Here is a 21,823-nt window from a genome sequence, read left to right as displayed (position 1 = left end):
AATGGGAAAGGGGGGTGTATATTATCGTAGCGAGTCATAACCAGTGTAGTTTATGTTTCACGACTAAAGTATAAGCGAGCTAAGCTTTTTTCCGCTATAGCAATTTATTACCTGTTTAATGAGAGCTATTGTCCGAGAATACTAAATTTAAAGCTTGTTTCCGTGTATACTAAATTTAAAGCTTGTTTTATGAAAGTTTGTTTGTGGGGGTGAAACGCCGTGGTGTCCCTGTGGAGGATCTGAGCGAATGTTGGGAAAGAATAACCCAAGTGTTTGTTATGCGCGATTAATTAATTGATATGCCAATTGCCACGAAGATAATTTGTGTTACGAGCAGCAGAATAGCTAAGTAGCAATTGGTTATTCATGCCGTTCCGATCACTTTGCAGTTATATCAAGTAAGTTTGCGCTGGCGCAAAACAAACAAGATGAGCTGTTGTTTATATTACTACAGTTCGTCAATACAAGGCTATTAATAGATTAGGCTTGCTAACAGCTGTGATTCCGGACAGGTAATTCCACTTCCATCAGTAGATTTTGAAGCAAGCTAATATAAGTGGGAGTTCAACAAGGAACAGTTGGTTATGTAGCAGACCGACTGTTCCTCCATTCCTGATTCCCAACGGCATGATGACGAATCAACAGCCCAAGTCAGCGCATGAATCAGACCAGAATAGAAATGCAATTCTTCAGCATTCGGAAGAACTTGAATAACCCAAGTTGCCTATTATCAAAGGAGAACTAAGAACTTGGTATTGCGACAACCTTAATCCAGATACTGTTATAGTACATCTAGTTGTGGTAAGGTTCTCTGAAAGCAAGGCCTAAGCGGAAAGCACAGCAATGCAACGTACAAAATGCTAACACCTCAACAACTCAAGCACTTACAAGTATGAACCATGAGGAGAAAAAGTTTCAGAATACACGGTAATTTGGAATTTTCACTTACACATTGTATTATATACCAACCTTCTATCGGGGTATTCTTGACGATACCTAAGCAAGGGTACCAAGAGCGATACCAGCACTAACAGTCTTCGGTGATATTTGAAGCCCGCGGATAGGAATAGGAATAGAATATATATGGATCTGATATCCCTACTCATTTCCTCAGAGAGCAGAAAATTGTCTAGGATTTAAGCTTATTTGTAGATCTACATCCCCAAATACGAATTTACAGACATAAACTACATAAAGCTACTTATCGAGGTACCATTCTAACCAACACTCTTCATTGACTGGTCTCAGAGTATAAGAATCATACATTGTCATCTTCTCTTCGTCAGTTCTATTGTCCCCTACATTTCTCGACCCCAAACTAAGTGGCGCAGGGTCTAGCCCAGGTTCTTCACTGATTGCCGTGACTACTTCGCACCAATTAGGATCGATCCGCGAATTAAAATGCCAATAAAGATTTGCAATTACTAATTTCATCTCAATAAGTGCCAAGTTCATCCCAAGACACATTCTGATACCTTTACCAAAGGGCATCATATATTTTTGTTGTAGTTTTATCCTTTCTTTATAATTTTGTTCGGATTCATGTTCATATGACAACCAACGTTCAGGTATGAACCGATCTGGGTCTGGGAATATGGCGGACAGACGATGCATTGCATAGGGTAGACATGATATAACGGTCCCCACGGGGATAGCAATCGATTTTCCATTTTCTAAATCCAATAGGTATGGTTTAGGTACAACCCGTGGCTCAGCACCTGGGATGGATGTATGTACTCTTGAATTCTCATCACGAAGTGCATTTAGGTAGGGTAGTTTATCAACAATTTCCAAATCGTCAATAATAGAATCCAACGATGCTGGTTTACCAAAGGTTTCAAAGAGTTCTTGCTTTAACCTTGTTTGTTTGGAGAGGTTTCCAGGACGGGATAACTCGTAACATAGATATGAAAGCTGGATTGCCGTTGTTTCATGCCCAGCAAAGATGTTATCAGTCAAGAAGGAATAGGCGTATTCGCCTTTGAGTCCACTTTTCTTCAAGGCTTCAAAAGTAGTCGGATTCTTACCATTATTAGCAATATTTTGCTCTGCAATACGATACAATCCCAATTCAAATTGGAGAATATCTTTTGCTGCTTGTAGTATTGATCTATCGGCTGCCCAATCCCAGAATCTCGGCATTAGGGTTGTCCAGAAACCCATGCTAGAAACTAGTCTATGACTGACCACTATATGTCTTTCTTGAGGCTCGAGTAAAAGATTGGTTCCGTTTTGGATTCCTAATTCAAACTGGGACACTACGTCCATTGCAAGGGATCCAAAGAGGGTATAAACGTCAATACCTAGATTAGTTGACTTTTGATCTTTGTTAAACCAACCAGGTTCTGATCTTCCCTTTCCATGAGGATTCATTCTAGAAGTAGCATTAAAGTAGTCTGGTTCACTAGCAACGACGGAACTTTTATACACGGCACTAACCAAGTTTTTTGTTGTTTCAATTAGAATCTCTCTAGTATTGTTACTTTTTGACATTATAGCTGACTTGCTATATAAACCCATAATAAGTTTCTTATACCCCAAATGTCGATCATTTTCCAAACTGGCAAATATATTATCTTTAAACCCATGATTCCTAAAATTTTCATAAAATTTAGATTTGGGGAAGTTTTTGGTATAAATGTCAGTTATAAATTTGGGATCATCATTTACACTTATTTCATTGGGAGATAATATAACCACTTTGCCATGTCTTAAATGTAATTTGTAAACTTCTTCTGTCCAAGTACCTCGTCTTTGGGCATTTAAGGAAGGAATATAACTGACTCGGTGCGAATATGGCCCTGGGATATGACGTAGGGGAGAAATCAAAAATGGAACGATGACATAATAATAGATAAGAAGTGATGTTATTACAAGAAGCTGGGATTGGTAGGGATGATGATAGATGTAACTGTAACCCCACGAAAACAACTGACTCAACATGATAGTAAATTTACTTGAGAATAAATTCAATTCATTTCCAAATTTCAATCGAGGTTGAGTCACCCTTTCTTATCAGCAAATCCTTTCAAACCAGTAACTCATCCTAAATAGGAAATTTATTCCGCCCGGGTTAAAAAATTCTTGAGAACGGGGTTCTCGGTCGCCTAGACTTAAGATCGATTATATTTAGCGCGATATCGATATATCTGGAAGTGTTGAACAATGTAGAAGATGCATTCCACTACTTGAATATAATTTGTACTTTTGGTAATCACCACTCTGGATCGTGCAAGGCATCTGGGTGCGAAAAATGAAGCAACATAGACTATCTCTCCAATCCATACAGTTCACTATCCCTGTAGCGATTTCTTGGATTGATCTGATACAACGATATCTGACCTTGAATCTAACCTTAAATATATAAAGACGTCCTCTGTGAATATATATATGAGATGCTCTTGCGTTGTAGTTGTGGTTGCAAATTAACTTCTCGCTTCTACTACCGTTTTGAATGATGATCACAACGGGATTTAAGGGCTAGTACCGAAGCCAACGCAAGAACTCGTTTTCTTTACGTTAGTTTCCCAAAGTGAATAGACAACGAGTGAATGGGTAGCGATCTCTCAATACCTCTCGTCTCTCTTCGCACCCGTAAGACTATACTCCACAAGAACAAGATGATAGCATTTAGCCCCCTATACTTTGTACCTGTAGGTCTGGTTTTTATTCTGAGAATTGATGGTGGGATGGACTAAGTTTTTCCCTTGTGGTTTTCTGGAAACATAAACCTGACAAGTATTAGTTACTGATAATATGGTCCTTTTTATCAACCTGATAATCCGTTTTCGGACTTAGAGAAAGACTAGTACGGTAGCCATTCCCTCCAGAGGGTAGAATAGAAAGTGCTTATTCCGAGATAATCAAAACCTGGAACTAGTAATCCATATCCTATATAAAAAGTCATATGAAATTTTGCAACCTGTTTTCCCTTTTAGCGCGAGCCAGTGCTACAGTTCTAATCATACAGAGAAGGGGAAGATGGAACACTCGATCGTATAAAAATAATAAATTTTCCAGATTTCTTTTTTTTTTCTCTTAACTCCTGTTTGGACTTAAAAAATATTTTATTTTTCAAAACCATCTGATTTTTTGATTTAGGAAAAAAAAAACCCAACGGATTTTATTTTTATTTTTCATAGAAAAAAATTTGTTGTTTTTCTCTTTCTTCTCTTCTTTAACCCCTTAATCAATCCACAGTAAAGAAGAACAAGATGTCCACAGCAGAAGGAGTTACTCGTGCAGTAGTTGAATCCGAGGCCAATCCTTTGATTGTATTTGCCAGTGTTTTCACATTCATTTCATCAATAGTAGCTTATTATTTCCTTCAATTATCAAGAAAGAATAATACATCTCAACCTATTTTAAATCCTGAAGAATTTAAAAAGTTTCCTTTAATTGAAAAGATTAAAGTTACTCATAATTCTTCTATCTATAGGTTCGGATTACCTAAATCAAGTGATAAATTGGGTTTGCCTATTGGTCAACATATTTCTATTGGTGCTACCATTAATGAAAAAGAAATCGTTAGATCTTATACTCCAATTACAAATGATGATACCCTTGGTCATTTTGATTTATTAATTAAGACTTATGAAAATGGTAACATTTCCAAATTTGTTGCTGAAAAGAAGATTGGTGATATGATTGACATTAGGGGTCCAAAGGGGTTCTTCAAATATACTCCAAACATGGTTTCTTCATTCGGGATGATTGCTGGTGGAACTGGTATTGCACCAATGTATCAGATCATAACTGCTATCTTGAATAATCCTGAAGATAAAACCAAAATTAGTTTACTTTATGCCAATGTAACTGAAAATGATATTTTATTAAGAGAAGAATTAGAAAAATTACAACAAGTTAAACCTGAACAATTTTCAATTCATTATGTTTTGAATGAAGCAGGTGATCATTGGAAGGGATCTATTGGATTCGTTACTCCTGAATTAATGAAGAAGTGCTTACCTGGCCCAAGCGATGACCTGAATTTATTGTTGTGTGGTCCACCACCAATGATTAGTGCTATGAAGAAGGCTGCTGTTTGTTTAGGATTCGCAAAGGCTAAACCAGTCAGTAAATTAGGTGATCAAATTTTCGTTTTCTAAAGGAAACTAATTAATTTTAGCAGATTGAACAATCAGTCTGAATAGATTTCTTAGGAAACAATAAATTTATGTATAGTGTATAGAATCTTAGTTAGACAGAAGTGAATATACTTATTGTAATGTAAATTGTCTAGATAACTGGTTCACATAGAATAGGGGGAAATGATGACAAGTGTAGATTGCAAAAATGAGCTGAGGCTATGTGTATATCTAAAATCTAATCGTATTGCCGTTCCTTTACCGATCGTTCATTGTTCTCTGTTGTAGCTATGCGTAAACGAGAGAAGAAAAAATAAATTCTTAATTATAATTCTAGAACCGGTCCCCCCCTGTTGCGGTTGTTGTGTTGTAAAAACTGGACTATAACAACACGCGGTCAGATCTCGATACGACCATTGGAATAAGAGATCCATAAACAAGTGATTACTATCTTCTTTTGATTCAATGGCATTCTCCTGCATGTTTATGTATTGGTTGACCACATTTGATTGCTTGCTTGAGCCCAACATTACAAATTAATCGATTTTCAAACCCTTAGAAGTGTTAGTTCTACAAAGTTATTAACTTGACATATCTCCAAGTGTGTATTGTACGTCATAATGGTTGCATTGGCTGATGTGAATTTCAATTGTCAATTTATAACCGTGTACGTATGACCAAGAAATCCGGATAGTCCTGCATATAATCCAATCGCACGGTGAGATTTTATCCATTTAAAAACGTGATCGATTTTTTATCCGATCAAACCATCCCCCTCATATAAAACAACTTAATTTAAGCAACACACTTTTGCTTTCTTCTTCTTCTTATTTATATGGTATCGGTATTCTAACTTATAAGTTATATACAAACAACAACAACAACGAGAACAACAACAAAAACAAGAACAAGCAGCTAGCAACCATGTTAGTACTACACATTGATTTACTACTTCTTCTACTAGTTGCCTTTCAATCAATAGCAACTGCATCCATTTCATCGTTTAATGTAGAAGATAACTTCATAATAAACACAATACAACATGACTCCGATAGGGAAATGCATATTAACAATATCTTAAAAGACCCACTTAAATATAAAGATTATCCTCCTATCATTTCGTTCCCACAGTTAAAACAACGTACCCTTAAAGATGGAGAAATACCTCAATACGTACTTGATTATTGTCCTGTGGTTTATCTTTATAGTGAAGAGCGTTATCTCCCTTATGACATCCAACAGTACGTCACAAATTTCAATGCTACTTATGGAAACGGTACTATTATTGCTGATAATCTTACCTTGAAGAAGCTTGGTAAATTACCTAAATCTCAAGATATTTATCTTAGTTCATTACAAGATTTCACTAAAAATCCAGAATGGATCACTGGTTTGAAAAATAAACCAAATCTCGTTAATGGTGAGATTAAAGATGCACCAGCAACCTTGATTGTAGTCGATAAGGGGAATGGTTGGATAGATGCATATTGGTTCTATTTCTATTCATTCAACCTTGGTCCATTCGTAATGGGGCAAGGTCCATATGGAAATCATGTTGGTGATTGGGAACATTCTTTGGTTCGTTTTTATAAAGGTGAACCAATTATTGTCTGGATGTCGGCCCATGGTGGTGGAGGGGCATTTTATTATCATAATTTAGAGAAATATGATGATAGTAATCATCCAGTTATATTTAGTGCTAGAGGAACTCATGCTAATTATCCAAGTGTAGGACAACATCCTCATGATTTACCCTATGGAATATTAAGTGATTTTACTGATCGTGGACCATTATGGAATCCACTGAAGAATTATTTGGGGTATACTTTTGATGGGAAAAGAATTTATCCTACAACAAAGAATGCTAATCTGAAACATTCAGGTAGAGAATTGGAATATGGCAATTGGTTGTCATATTCTGGTCATTGGGGAGATATGAAGTTAGATGACAATGACCCAAGACAGTCTTATAGTTTCATTGGTGGTACTAAGTATATAGATGGTCCATTAGGACCTTTGATGAAAAATTTAATGAGATTAAAACCATGTGAAAGACATAAATGGTGGAATTTCTGGGATGGATGTAATGTTAGAGAAAATATTAAATGGGGTATAGGGGTTGAAAGTGAAGGTTATAATTGCGGGAATATGTTTATTAATGTAAAACCAAAATGGATAAGGAATGGTTTACAAAGGGTTACTTGGGGTGGTGGATTATGTTTTATAGTGGACTTGATTTATGGTTGAGAGAGCCTTTTTTTTTTGATAAATCATCCATAATGAAATAGAATTATATATTTAATTATTTAATGTTTAATAAATTAATTGCTTAATGGAACAAAAGGGTGCAAATTGACCCGACAAAGGGGAGTAAGAAAGCTTCCAAAAAAAGCAACTGAAGAGTATTTTTCCTACAGTAAGTCACGCAAGGGGCAGTAATGCAGCAGTGTATTCACCCAGGACCTGTCGATCAGCCCCTGAATTAAGTTAAGAATTCAAAGTGAGGTAAACAGCTTTTAAGTTAAGAATTCAGCGAGGTAAACAGAATTTGCTCTTTTGTTTCTTTTAGTTAGGGGCCATGGCCATCAAGTTGTTTTTCCAGAAGGTTGCAAGCAAAAAGAAATATTGACAGCAATTCATTGATTTTCTCATTTTACTGAAATGGACCAAGGTTAATCATTAGAAGTAGACAGCTGAGAAAAGCAATTACAATGGTCTTATCCCTCTATTTGCAATACATCTCCCAACAGGGGGGGATTCTGCAATCTGATGCGTGGAAAGAAAGGGGGATTTACATCGCCGTGATTCATTTTGACAGAGTCAGTAATATTCAAGGCAATCAGAAAAAAAAGAAATTAAATTTACGAGATTTTTCTAATTATTTTTTATTCCCATCGAAGCTTAGGGTTCCTTAACTGCAAAAAATTTTTTTTAATGCCGTTATATAAAAGATTTCATCTGCTGCCCATAACAAAATCGAAATAACACAATCTTCTCGTTCCTTATCATCTTACCCCCCCTTCCTTTTTCACTCAATTAAAACAAGCCCCCCCTCTCTTAATGCATAATGTTTAAAGAGGACTTTATTACCAAGGGTAAAACCTCCCAAGAATATCAACTAACAACAACTAATACCTCTACCACATCACCTTATACACAACCACAACAAGGTAGATGGCAATCATTCAAGGACTCCTTTAAACCAGCTGTTGAATATGAAAAGCTTGCTAGTCCCAGTTATAAGGATGATGAAGAATTAACTGATATCCAACGTATTAACCTTAATACCTCCAGTTCCAACCTTCACCGTAAATTGAAGAATCGTCATCTTCAAATGATTGCAATTGCTTCGTCTATTGGGTCAGGATTATTAGTTGGGACTGGGTCTGCTTTGAATACCGGTGGACCAGCAGGTCTTTTAATTGCATGGTCTATTTCAGGTGTAGCCATTTTATGTACAATTCAAGCCATGGCGGAATTGGCCGTAACTTTCCCCATTAGTGGATCTTTTAATGTTTATGCTAGTAGATTTATTGACCCAAGTGTGGGTTTTGCTGTTGCTTGGAATTATTTCTTACAATACCTTGTGTTGCTTCCTCTTGAATTAGTGGCAGGGCTGATGACAATGCAGTACTGGAACACATCAATTAATCCTGATGTGTGGGTTTTAATCTTTTATGTGGTTGTTATTTCAATTAACTTTTTCGGTGTCAGAGCTTATGGTGAAGCTGAATTTACATTTTCTTTCTTGAAAGTCTTGGCTGTTATTGGGTTCATTATTGTGCTGATTGTGTTGGCAGCTGGTGGAGGTCCAAACGGACACCACCATGGTGCTGAGTATTGGCATAAACCTGGCCCATTTGCAAATGGATTCAAAGGTGTTGCCAGTGTCTTTATTACTGCTGCATTTTCTTTTGCTGGAACTGAATTAGTCGGATTAACTGCGGCAGAAGCTGATCAACCTAGAAAATCCTTACCTAAAGCTACTAAGCAAGTCTTTTGGAGAATTTTGATGTTTTACATGGTTAGTTTAACTTTGATTACATTCTTGGTTCCATATGACAACGAAAACTTATTAGGAGCCTCAGGCGTATCTGCCTCTCCATTCGTTATTGCTATTAGAGATGGTGGAATCGGTGGATTGCCATCAGTTATGAATGCTGTTATTTTGATCTCGGTAATCTCTGTTGGATCTTCATCCGTCTATGCCACTTCTAGAACACTTGTTGCTTTAGCTGAGCAAGGATTAGCTCCAAAGATTTGTGGATATGTTGACCGTGCTGGTCGTCCATTAGTTGCCATTATGATCACTAATGTATTTGGATTATTAAGTTTCATTGCTGCCTGTGGGAAACAAGATGAAGTTTTCACTTGGTTATTGGCTATTTCTGGTTTAAGTTCAATTTTCACATGGCTTTCAATTTGTTTGGCACATATTAGATTTAGAACTGCTTTAAAGTACAACGGAAGAAACACAGATGAGTTGGCCTTTACTTCACAAACTGGTGTTATTGGATCTTGGTTTGGTGTTATCTTAAATTCTCTTGTTTTGATTGCTGAATTTTGGTTGGCCATTTTCCCATTAGGAGAAGCTTCGAGTGCGCAAGGTTTCTTTGCTAGTTATTTAGGTTTTGTTATTTTGATTGTCTTTTATATTGGTCATAAGATTTGGAGACGTAATTGGATCTTATTTATTAGAGCTAAAGATATTGATATTGATTCTGGAAGAAGAGAAACTGATTTGGAAGCTTTGAAACAAGAATTGGCAGAGGAAAGAGAAATCTTGAGATCTAAGCCGTGGTGGTTTAGAGTATATAACTATTGGTGTTAACGTTAGTATTATATAGACTTATTTTAATAGATTATGCATTATTTCATGGAATATTCCATACAGCCTGATTTTCGTTTCTGCTGTAGCCTACGACCTAGAAGGAAACTACACCACATACAACACGGCAGATTAAACTCACTATACCGATCAGTAACATCGCAACAGAATGAGATCCAAGTAGATGCATCTCTACCTATATCTCACAACAAAATTTATTTGGTGAAGATTCGTCAGAGGAGGTGAAAAAATTCTTCCATTCAATTCTCACCGCCAAAACCTTCCACCATTATCGACAAAAAAAAAAATTTAAATAATAAATTGGGTTATCTTATCTAAACGATTAAAATCTGTCTTATCAAAAATCAGTCAATCATTTAAAACCACTTTATAAAGAAAGTAAATGTCAACGCACCATCCTAATACGGGTATAAGTAGTGTATTCAAATCAATAACCAAGTCTTTTAAACAGTCTTCTACCCATGCTGCTCACTCACCGTCGAAGACCAGTACTATAAACACGACTAAAAGAGTCCCGGTATTAATAAATCCAACTATTGTAGGGATTGGTGTTAGCGGAGGAGGAAGCGATGTTGTTCAAGAACTTCAATCACTTTTACAACAATTGCAACCCAATAATGGTGTCAGCAATTCAACCAAAGTTTCGACAATGGAACGTGTTATTGAATGTGTTGCCAAATATAATGTATCTTCATCCCTAGCTGAAATCTGGTATTTTGTACGCGATTATGCCAATCCTACGAATTCTTCCGGTAGTAGTAGACTTAGGAGGCTGACATTGAAATTATTAGTTGAATGTGTGAAAAATGACAAAGGTGGTAGCAGCAGTAGTGGTAATGTAGGTAGTGGAAATGGTGTTATTGGGACAAGACTGAATTATTTCAATGATGTAATTAGATATTGCAAACATACTATTTCCAAGAATATGGATCCAGATTTTGATTTATTTTTAGAGACGGTACTGGTATTAACTGATAATGGAATAAATGTTCATGATTTCTTAATATATGACGATGATAAACGTAGATTGGATGGATTTTTAGAAGCAAGTTTGAGTGTGATGAGTTCCTCGGCAAGGAAGTATAAATTTGAGTCCGAGGAACGAGATGCTGAGTTAAAAAGTACAGATGATGAGTTTTCTAATTTAATTGAATTATTAGAATACGTGAAGAATTGTTTACGCTATAATTATACAACCTTAAATGAATCATTAGTTAATTCCATAATTTATTATGTAACCAAAATTGGAAATGTGACGATGAATAAACTGATTTTGTACTCAGTTGTTGGAGTTTTAAATGCAATGTTTATATTCGGGAATTTCCCCTCGGATAATTTTGGTAGGATTCTAAAATTATTATCTTCAATCTTGGGATCAGGTATTGATAACCTGCTAAATGATATAGTTTGGGAATCAGTCATGAATTTAACTCAAGATGAGACATTTAACCTAGTTATAAAAAACCTATGTGAAAATATTGCAAATCCAGATCTACAACGATATCGAAGAAATCAAAGCCAGTCGGATTATCAACAGCATCACCGACAGCAACAATACCAATTCCCTATAGCCCCTGAAAATTCACCTATTTATTCCTGTATTGGTTCATTTCAGCTCATTCACAAACTACACCTCCAGAATGCTATTGAAGCTAACACAACTTCTACAATCAACTCCATATCAATAGAATATAATTACTTTAAAATCATTCGAGCTTCAAAAGTCGCACTTTCGTATAATATTCCAATGATAAATACGGCATATTTACGAAGCATGGATAAGCTATTAGCCAAAGAATCGTATTTTGATAACTTCGGTATTCGATTCACGGATTCATTTGAGAAGATTTTGCCATTCCAAATGTGGTATTCTAATAATTGTTCCATTTATGATATCTTAAAGAGTTTAAAGGTGAATAATCATCTGGATAAAAGGTATATCGAATCAATATGTGATTCGTTACAACTGTTGTATGAAAATCATGAATTGCCGACTCCTAAAGATAAGTTGATTCTGTTCTTCTTGTATAATAGTTTCGATATACCTGCAGGACTGAGGTTATTTGTATTGAAGTATTATGAAGAGGAGAAATTATGCTCTTTGTTGAGTCCATTTTGGAAGGATAATTGTTTGAAGATTTTGAATTGTTTTTACTATGATTATGATGAAGGCGAGGAACAGGATGACGCGATACTGGAAGTCAGAATAAAATGTTTGGAAGTTATGTTGAATGGATTACGGATTTCAAATTCAATCTTTGCTAGTCTGGATGTGAATTATGATTTGATTATTGATATTTTTAAACGTTCCAAACGAGAAACAGATGAATCTGTATTGAACTATTTAATTGACGAAGTGTTTTCATATGTATGTTTACAATCACCAACTCCTGTTTTCAGACAATTAATGGGTATTATTATTCCATTATATATCGAGAAAAGACCCGTCACAAAACCAGAATCCATTTATTCCCGAAGTTTTGTATCCATAAGTTCCCAAGCATCATCTACCAATAATTCCGCCAATCAGACCAGTAAGAAATTTTTGGAAACTATTACCAAAGGATTAATATTAGTATTTTTAAAATGTTGCATTGAAAATCCAGAAAGAGCTCTGGAAACATTTGATCTATTGATTTCAGTTGCCGAGAAATGTTCCAATTCAGCTAACAATTCCAACATTTTGTTAATATTATGTAAATTGTTTGTTAGGATTCGTGTCACTAAAGAATTCTACGTGTATGTTACTCAACCAAGTGATATGATGGGATTAGCATCTGCATTCAAACGTGACGCTGCCAACACTCCACAATTGGATAGTTACAAATGGTCATATCCTGAACATGTATCTTATTTGCGAGAAGATTGTTTCAATAAACCTAACAAGAAGTTATTACTTAAATTGAATGAAGATAATTATTCGGAAATTGGCAAATATTATATTGATATTCGAGCTTGGATTAGATTGGCATTGAAGGTGATGCAAACATTTATTAGCTGGGAATGTTATTCCTATGTATGGGGTCATTTATGTACCCAATTATCCAATATGAATTTATTTATGCATTGTGAAGAAGAGATTGTTGAATTGAGGAAGGTAATTTGTGAACAATTAACTTTGAATTTACCATCTCAATTAGTTTTGCCTGCAGCGGTTGGTGGATCCGAGATGACAAAAGGTGATTTACAAGTTGCATTTGTTCGGAGTCTTTCAGCCTTAATTGGATATCATGACCGATTTTCCAAATTTGACGAGGATCAAATTGTGAATAGTTTAATATTTGGATTGAGTTCATGGGAAAAGACGGCGATTCCGTGTATTAATATCTTGACGGTTTGTTGTTATGAGATCCCAATGTCAATCAAGAAATATCTTGGATTAATTTTGACCAAATTACAAACAAGAGTTACATCAGTATATGCCAGTACACATACATTGGAATTCTTAATGAGTTTGATCCATTTACCAACCTTGACATCAAATTTTACCATGGAAGAATTTAAACGTGTGTTCGGGATTGCATTTAAGTATATCGAATATGCCAATGATGCCCAGATCAGAAAGTTACAAATTGACTCAACTGCCCCGGAAGAGAATATATCGTTTATTCAGACACACGGAGTCGATGCGGAGGTTGAACAAACCCCACTGACGCAACAACAACAACAGATTGGGGTGATAAATATATTATCCCAATATATTCGTATGATGGCTTATAATGTGATTGCCAATTGGTTTCTAAAGATAAATGTCTATGATAGAAAGAAACTATCCTCTTTTATTGTTAAGAATTTGATTTCTTGTCAAAACAAATCGACTTTATTAGATGAACAAACGAGAGGGTTTTTGGATTTCATAGTTCGTTTCACGTATAGTAATGTACCCTTGTCATTGATAATGAATAGTGGTACTACAGGTAATTATGATGTTGAAAAGAGAGAAACAATTTTGAATCGATGGATAATTGGTGATTGTTCGATTCTTAGTATTGAAACTGATCAAGCTAATGGTGATAGCAATATTATAATCAGAAGGCCCACAGGAATGACTAGATTAAAAGTGCAATTAAATGGTGAAGATGCAGTTACTAAAGGAGTTGTACATCATCCAAATTACTTTTTATTACAATTGTATGATAATAATATGGATAAAAAACATAAACCTATTCCTATCATTGAGGATTCAATTGTGTTGAGAGCTTTAGCGGTACTTGATCGGATCCCAGGAGTTGAATTCCACAAGGTTGGTATAGTCTATATTGGCAAAGGACAAACTCAAGAGAATGAAGTATTGAGAAATAAAGTTGGTTCGAAAGATTATCAATTGTTTTTAAGTAAGATTGGTCAGTTGATTAAATTGAAAAATAATAAGAGTGTATATGTTGGCGGATTAGATACGGAGAATGACGTAGATGGTGAATTTACCAGATATTGGCGAGATAAGACTAGTCAAGTCATTTTTCATATAACAACCATGATGAATAATACTGAAGAAAACGATCTTGACGAGGATGCTGGAGAAGTACAGAGGTCGATTGATTTAAAGAAAAGGCATATTGGGAATAATTACGTTAATGTATTTTTTGATGAATCAGATAAGGAATTTAATTTCAATTTAATTAAGAGTCAATTTAATTTCTTAAGTGTTGTTATATCACCTTATGCTATATCTAAAAATATTACAATTGAAGGAGATGATGACAACCTCAAGAAAGATATAAAATTTTTCAAAGTTAAAACGTTTAGAAGATCTGGAGTTCCAGCAATATTTGCAACATGTCATTTCAAAATCATTAGTCAAGATAAATTACCTAATTTTATTAGGAATTTAGTTATACTTGCTAATGAATTTGCTACAGTTTGGCATAATAATCCAGGAACATCATATACATCTAATTGGGCCCAAAGGGTTAAACAATTACAGACATTAAAGAAAAAAGCTCAAGAGAATTATCAGGAGAGTTTAAAGAAAGAAGAAGAGATTAAGGAACAACAACAATTCACAAGTGATTATCAAGATAAATCTTCTAATGGATTAATGACTGCTCAGTCACTCTTTGAACAATTGAGTGGAAGTGGCGGTGTCAATAGTGGCACAGTTCCTCCAAGTACAACCGGTAATAGTAATGCCCTTAATGCTAGTGGGATTATTAATAGTAACAAAGAAATATACAATGACTATACATTTAGTCCAAATGAAACTTTGAATGAATTATATCAATTGGTTGAATTCAATTCTTATACTTCATAAGTATTGCTGACAAAAACAATCACAAGAATGATATACTTTTAGCGAAAAGAGGGGGGGACAATTTTGACATAATATAGTATTTATAGTAATAATTATAGATAATTTAGAGAGTAAAATGGTGTACTGTATACACCCGATTACTAATCAAGAATTTTCAATTCTTTTTTTTGCGGGATGTTTCTTTGTGTAGGGAGAGAGGCAGTATTTATTTACATTACTAATTAATGGGATGAATTTATGCCTTGCGTGGGAAAAAGGTGGAGATAGATGGAGGGGAATATGGATGAAGCTAACTGTGTTGAACAATTACTTATAGTGTTCATAAAGAGATAGAAATATCAAGTGTGGATTAAATATTGTTTACCATACATTAGAGTATTGTTACAATTATTAACCAATAATTGTATAATCTGTTAATAGTAAGAAATATCGGAATATCGGCATTTGAAAAATTGAAAAATTCACAGCCGCAATTACGTAATCGAGAGAAAAGAATATCCGAAGAACAAAAAAAACAAAAAAAAGAAAGAAAAAAAAAAAAATTATTTTGTTACACATTATATTATTAATCCATACAATATTATACATATAAAATAAATCGCAAACGGTTTTATTTAAAATCGATGTTCTTCTCTCTTTTTTTTTTATATATTTTAGATCCACATATACTACTATTTACTTTACCTGAAAAAGTGTAACTTATCAAGTTGGTATCTGCTCACTTTCGTTTCCATCATGAGTCAACCACCATCGATTCTTCAACAGAGAGCCATTGAATCAATAACCAATACCCTCAAATTCCAAAATGAGGCTGTTAATAATCTTTACCAACAATATAATGATAATCTAGAATCATCATATTCGATGAATCAACTATTACAATCAACAATAACTATGTACGAAACTATAAAATCCAAAAAGGGTAAGATAATAATATCAGGTATTGGTAAATCATACAAAATAGCCAATAAATTAGTAGCCACCTTAAATTCTTTATCTATTCAATCAGTTAGTTTGCATCCATCCGAGGCATTACATGGTGATTTAGGTTGTATAGAGAATAACAAGGATTGTTTGATTATGGTCACAGCAAGTGGTAATACCCCGGAATTGATCAATTTATTACCTCATTTATCTTCAGAACTACCTATAATTTTATTAACTTGTAATAAAATATCAAAATTACTGCAACATTCACAAATTTCAAGTCTAATTTATGCCGATCTTCCCTCAGAATTAAATGAAAATTCTATACATGGGTTACCTGCTCCAACAGTCTCAACTACATTGTCTTTAATATTAGCAGACGCTACCATTTTGGCACTTTCGGAAATGCTTGAAGGCGATTTACTTGTTAGGAAAAAGATGTTTTCGGAAAAGCACCCCGGAGGTAGTATTGGTGCGACCTTATCCAACGAATTTAAGCTGGTTCCCGTGGCCGGTATTACTGTAGCAAGAAATCCAATCAAGCCTATATCATCTAATGATTTTAGAATATTTAGACCCCTGGCGGTTCCAATAAATCAACCAAGTTCATCAACATCGTCTTCTTCTTCATCAGAATCCTTATTTAGTCTCGGAAAATCAGTTGCTGCAGCAACCACAATGTTAGCCACCCTGTCTACAGCATACAGTAGCAATTGCTCCTCCGATACAGATGAGCCAGATATTTATATAAATGCCACGCCCCATCCTATACTGCGAGATCAAAGGCAAAGGCCCCCAATTGCAAAAAGTATAAAGATCATCACTTATGAAGAAGTATTTCAACTACAAGAACTTGAATTGTTACAATGGATAACTATTTACGATCAATTATCTATTGTGAAAACTAATTCGAAGGTCGATTGCAGAGATATTAAGAATATATATTTGGATTATTGCAAATTGAATGAAAAGGATTGGGCTAAATTTAAATGGGATTTAATGAAATTATTCAACTAAGCAAGTTGCTAAACAAAAAACAAATGGAGTTTTTGGAAGTGGGTTTATTTATGACTTTGTTAGGTATTTATTAGTAATTTTGTTTCCCCATAGCAGGTTATGCTAATTTAATAGATTGTATTTATTTTTATTTTGACGTTTGATCACAGGCTGCGGGCCCGTGTTATGTAGTTTAAAGGAATCTGTCATTATGCAGTTTCATATAAAAAGCTAGTCAAGGCTAATCGGAGGGCTCCATAGATATCGACGACAATTTGTCTCTATTAAAATACAAACTCTATTAACTTTTTCTATTAAACATTCGATTCCTTAGATTGTTTTAAATATTGGGCAAATTTACTTGTTTCATGGATACCACATTCAGTCTTTGCCTGTCCTTTCCATCTTCCACTTCTCTCATCTTCTCCATCGGCAACAGGAACAGTGGAATGCCAATCACCAATCGATTTGTAACCCAAGTCCAATAATTCATTGTATGGGACGTCGTTCTCATCAATATATGCCTTCACCAGAGCGAAATCCCAATTCCATAATGGGTTGATTTTGATTATTCCACTAGTTTCTTCGATTTCTAATATTTTCAAACTACCACGAGCACCACCTTGAGATTGACGACGACCGGTTAGCACCGCATTTACGCCAAGAGTCGAATATGCACGTTGACTTGGATCTACCTTCACAAGGAAATCATAGTATGAATCATCGGTTTCCCAGAGTTGATCCCCATATTTAGTGGTGAATTCGGATTCGGTATTGACATCACGAGGTTTGAAAACATGAATCTTTGGTTTATATTTCGTTTCGACTTTGTTAACTAAATCATAAGTTTGTGGGAAATGATGAAGGGTATCAATAAAGATCAAGTCGATTAAATGGTCATTGTTTAACTCCTGGGATAACTTGGAGATTATGTCGATTGTCACCAATCCAGTTAATCCAAATGCAGTAGTTTGATACAAATTTGGAAAAGTATAATATGCCCACCTAATGATTTCAGATGCTGATAACGACTGAAGCTTTTCATTTAAGAAATCCAAATGATCGGGAGTGATATTGATACTACTAGGGGATACTGTCATTTTATTCCGGATAAGATTGTCTATCGTTTTACGAAGAAGAAGTTGGTTAGATGAGATTAATGTTGGACCAACTTGATAACTAATCAAGGAATTTTCCAAAATGGGATAAAATCACGTGATATGTTGCAACTTTTTTAGCACGTGATCCAAAGGTCGTGTGGTAATGTTCGTTTTTAAATTAGTTTCGGAGAACGGATAACAACTCCCAGACAAATCTGAAAAGGAAGAGATTGCTTCTCGTGATAGTCATCTCATAACTAGAAGTACTCTACCAAGTTACAACAAGTGTTGCCTGGACCCAGTCAACTTACAAACTTTGAAACAACCAGTGTTCTGTAAGCCCCATGTACAGAAGATGTCAAATACGAAGTTTTTCACACGATCAAACTTCGTAAAGCCCATCCAGTGTTAAAATGACGAATAAGAACGTAACGGGCTGAGCCCAGCACGTTCAAAGTAGAAGATCTCCCATAGAACATATTTACGAATTTTAGGATATTATTCATAATAGAACTGGGGGGGGGGGGCATTTTAGTTCCATTGTTTTAGTTCAGGTACGAAAACCGAACTGTTTCAATTCGTTGCAGTTTGCTGCAATTCGTTTTAATTTGCCAATCAAATGGACAGGTGATAGCTTACTCCGTTTCATCCAAAAGAGAACCTAGCACTAGGTTGTGACACTTTCTATTCACGAAATGGATACTTCGCCAACCATTGATTCGGACGGAGATGTGTATGGAAGAAAAATCCCTTTGTCTGTCGCTAAAAGTTACTCAAAACCGAAGAGGTGGAGCCAAAGTTCGTAAATTTAGCTATCATTATGTACATTTGAACCATAGTTGTTAAATGGTGAGTTAAACATTACAGATTCAATTTAATTCTTCTTTGCTTATTATTTTCTTCCTACTGCTTCGTGGGTTTGTCGATTTTCAGAGTGCTTGTTGAATTCCTCTTGGATTCTTCTCTTGCTTTAATGACCTCAATAATTTACAATGAGGTTGAGTTATAAGTAGGCATAAAAAATATTATATTTTATGGGTAAACAACTAAATAGTCTTTCAAAACGTCAAAAAATATTTCTCGTAAATTTTTGGAAAATAGTCCCAATATGCATGATGACTTACTGTACAAATTAATTATAAATTTATTTCGTAAACCGAATCTTGCTAGGTTTCAAAAATGGATATAAATATAAAGGCAAAGATGCACATAATTTCATTTAAAAATTTAACAGGAAATTAAAGCTTAACTTGGAATAATGGATTTGCATCATTCTAGTTTTATTGAAGATTATATCCCTCAACAGTTTCACTCGCTATCTGATATCGCAATATCACCACTGACCTTTCCAACGACGACTACATTCTCAAATTATACTTTGTCATGCAGGAACTGTAGAAGCATTCTATTTAATAATACAACGCCATCTGAATCGGTTATTACAGATGATAATATGGAAATCATGAACGACAGAATTCTAATACGTGAACTATACTGCCAGAAATGCCATACGTTTATTGGGTTCAAAATTGTTGATTTTAAACCCAACGAATATACTCTCATTCCAATGAACAATCAGCTAAAGGTCGAAGATATTTACTATGATATAAATAACTATCAAAATGATTTAATCCGCATTGAAAATAGCCTAAACCAAAGGGCCGAACGAATCAGCTTCGAAACTTTCTGGAAAAACAATCAACAACATATTGGGGATCATTACATTTATTGTGCAAATGTTATGATGAATGGCTTGATATCAATGAGAAGCTAATTAGGTTAAATTTCTCAAACTGTAATATTCTTGTTTGCTTTCGGCCGATTTTTTTCAAGCTGCGGGCAGTTTATATTGAAGGAGATCTGTCATAACTTTGACTGTATATATTCGTATAGGAGAAAATATAAGAAGATTAAAATTCGCCGCCTAAGCTTTCGAAAGGTGTAATTGCGGTGCATTAGCTAGATTCTGACTTCGTTTCTCAAGAACTTTAGATACCCAGAAACCCTTGCATCATAAGTATGAAGTAATGGACTGGGTTGCCTTTATCAATAGAGAGATCGCCTAAGCAAACAACGTTTTACGTCATCTCATTTCCCTTCCTCAATCTAGTTGCGTTTGATATCAGAATAGCTGGTGAAAAGTTCGAGTATGTTGGCCATGATCTTGTTAGAGTTGTCAATCAGACTAAATTACTACGTCTTGCTCTGAAAAACAAAAGGACGCCAACGGCTCAATAGAGATATTCACATTATGCGGAACTGGATTGCTGATATAGTGTTCTTAAATCGCACTTTCTGAATAGTTTTTTGATAAAACGATTGACTTACGCTATCTTTTGGTGGTTGGGGTTCGGTAGTTCCCCTGGTTTATTCTGAAGAGCCCCCCCTCCCCCCAGAAACAGTCTACTCGACTCCACTAGCTAAAATGACTTGCTACCCGTTGAACCTCTGCCATCATCTAATACTTGATCCCTTCTCCCTCTCAAGCTATATAAGTTTCGGACTTAGTAGGAAATATTAATTTGCAGTTTAAGCCCTCGCCTATTTCGCTTACCCTTGAACCAATGATGAGTTGCTGCAAATTTTTTTGCGTATATCTAAAACTTTGATTTATTTATTATTCGACTGATATTGGAAGATAATTTTGCTCATAGTTAGTTACTAAACTGTATTGAAAAGCTAAATTTGTTAAGTTTATTTTGCTCATTGAATTAAAATGGAATAAAAATTTGCTCGTTATATTAATCAGATCATAAATCAACCCATTTTTTTTCCATGTTCAGCCGTATTTCTTTTCCTTGGGGGGTTGATAGGGTTTTCCAAAACTATAAATACACTGGGAAAGTAACCATTATAATTGTCTCTCTTTCGACCTCTTTCTCTTTCAGCATAGAAGGTACTATCCACTAGAATATATCAGAACATAATATTATTTCATCAAAATGGATATGGGAAGTATGGCAGCAGAGCCCGCAGCCTGCAAAATTTCTATGCTTTGGAATTGGAACACTATTGATTCTTGCTTTTTAGCCAGATCATGGCACGTTCATACAAAGGGCCAATTCGCTGGAACCTGTATTGGTATTTTCCTTATTGTTGTAGCTGCCCAATGGTTACATAGAGTCAGTTATGAGTATGATTACGCTATAGTCCAACGTGCTCGTCTTTCAACTAAAGATGACTGTTGTCCTTGTCCAGAAGACAGCGAATCTGTTGGAAAGGGAAGCGATACACCTCAGCACAGTGCTTTACAAACAGCTCCTAATCCATATACCCATGCTTTGTCTCATTCTTGGTTATGGAGACTGCTTCCAGGAATTAGACCAACCCCATCCGAACATATCATTAGAACTGCTTTGTTTGCTATTCAATGGGGGTTAGCTTACTTAATCATGTTGTTCTTTATGTATTACAATGGCTATGTTATTTTCTCCTGTATCTTGGGTGCTTTCTTTGGAAAACTTATCTTTTCTTATACCGAAACCATGTCAGGTCAAGAACATTGCGTAACCAAATGTGGCCATTGAATTTACAAATTTATTTCACTTGTATTTATTCTTTTATATTAATATAACATATACGTTACTTTTTAAAATTTGTTATAATTTGCAAC

General features: G+C 35.0%; 8 protein-coding genes across 8 annotated transcripts; 6 read left to right on the top strand and 2 right to left on the bottom strand. All coding sequences in view use genetic code 12, as the record gives it.

Annotated features, from left to right (window-relative positions):
• Positions 1 to 1,197: 1,197 nt before the first annotated feature.
• Positions 1,198 to 2,943, bottom strand: J8A68_002820 (uncharacterized protein; the record flags this gene model as incomplete). Its single annotated transcript, XM_049406610.1, has 1 exon — positions 1,198 to 2,943. The coding sequence occupies one exon, from the start codon at positions 2,941 to 2,943 to the stop codon at positions 1,198 to 1,200; it is 1,746 nt and encodes a 581-aa protein (XP_049263903.1).
• A 1,271-nt stretch (positions 2,944 to 4,214) lies between these two features.
• On the top strand, positions 4,215 to 5,108 carry CBR1 (Cbr1p; the record flags this gene model as incomplete). Its single annotated transcript, XM_049406609.1, has 1 exon — positions 4,215 to 5,108. The coding sequence occupies one exon, from the start codon at positions 4,215 to 4,217 to the stop codon at positions 5,106 to 5,108; it is 894 nt and encodes a 297-aa protein (XP_049263902.1).
• A 1,038-nt stretch (positions 5,109 to 6,146) lies between these two features.
• Positions 6,147 to 7,334, top strand: J8A68_002818 (uncharacterized protein; the record flags this gene model as incomplete). Its single annotated transcript, XM_049406608.1, has 1 exon — positions 6,147 to 7,334. One exon carries the CDS (start codon positions 6,147 to 6,149, stop codon positions 7,332 to 7,334), a length of 1,188 nt encoding a protein of 395 aa, XP_049263901.1.
• Positions 7,335 to 8,154: 820 nt separating this feature from the next.
• GAP5 (Gap5p) lies at positions 8,155 to 9,918 on the top strand (the record flags this gene model as incomplete). Its single annotated transcript, XM_049406607.1, has 1 exon — positions 8,155 to 9,918. The coding sequence occupies one exon, from the start codon at positions 8,155 to 8,157 to the stop codon at positions 9,916 to 9,918; it is 1,764 nt and encodes a 587-aa protein (XP_049263900.1).
• A 400-nt stretch (positions 9,919 to 10,318) lies between these two features.
• TSC2 (Tsc2p) lies at positions 10,319 to 15,187 on the top strand (the record flags this gene model as incomplete). Its single annotated transcript, XM_049406606.1, has 1 exon — positions 10,319 to 15,187. One exon carries the CDS (start codon positions 10,319 to 10,321, stop codon positions 15,185 to 15,187), a length of 4,869 nt encoding a protein of 1,622 aa, XP_049263899.1.
• A 735-nt stretch (positions 15,188 to 15,922) lies between these two features.
• On the top strand, positions 15,923 to 17,131 carry J8A68_002815 (uncharacterized protein; the record flags this gene model as incomplete). The annotated part of the gene is made up of 1 exon (XM_049406604.1): positions 15,923 to 17,131. One exon carries the CDS (start codon positions 15,923 to 15,925, stop codon positions 17,129 to 17,131), a length of 1,209 nt encoding a protein of 402 aa, XP_049263898.1.
• Positions 17,132 to 17,424: 293 nt separating this feature from the next.
• On the bottom strand, positions 17,425 to 18,210 carry MET16 (phosphoadenylyl-sulfate reductase (thioredoxin); the record flags this gene model as incomplete). The annotated part of the gene is made up of 1 exon (XM_049406603.1): positions 17,425 to 18,210. One exon carries the CDS (start codon positions 18,208 to 18,210, stop codon positions 17,425 to 17,427), a length of 786 nt encoding a protein of 261 aa, XP_049263897.1.
• Positions 18,211 to 21,152: 2,942 nt separating this feature from the next.
• On the top strand, positions 21,153 to 21,737 carry J8A68_002813 (copper transporter family protein; the record flags this gene model as incomplete). Its single annotated transcript, XM_049406602.1, has 2 exons — positions 21,153 to 21,165; positions 21,241 to 21,737. The coding sequence occupies 2 exons, from the start codon at positions 21,153 to 21,155 to the stop codon at positions 21,735 to 21,737; spliced, it is 510 nt and encodes a 169-aa protein (XP_049263896.1).
• Between the last annotated feature and the right edge of the window lie 86 nt (positions 21,738 to 21,823).

This window comes from Hemisphaericaspora subhashii (assembly GCF_019202705.1).
Source record: "Hemisphaericaspora subhashii strain CBS 10753 chromosome Unknown scaffold110, whole genome shotgun sequence".
NCBI lineage: Eukaryota > Fungi > Ascomycota > Pichiomycetes > Serinales > Debaryomycetaceae > Hemisphaericaspora > Hemisphaericaspora subhashii.
The sequence above is the reverse complement of the archived record's forward strand: the minus strand, read 5'-3'. Positions and strand labels throughout refer to the sequence as shown.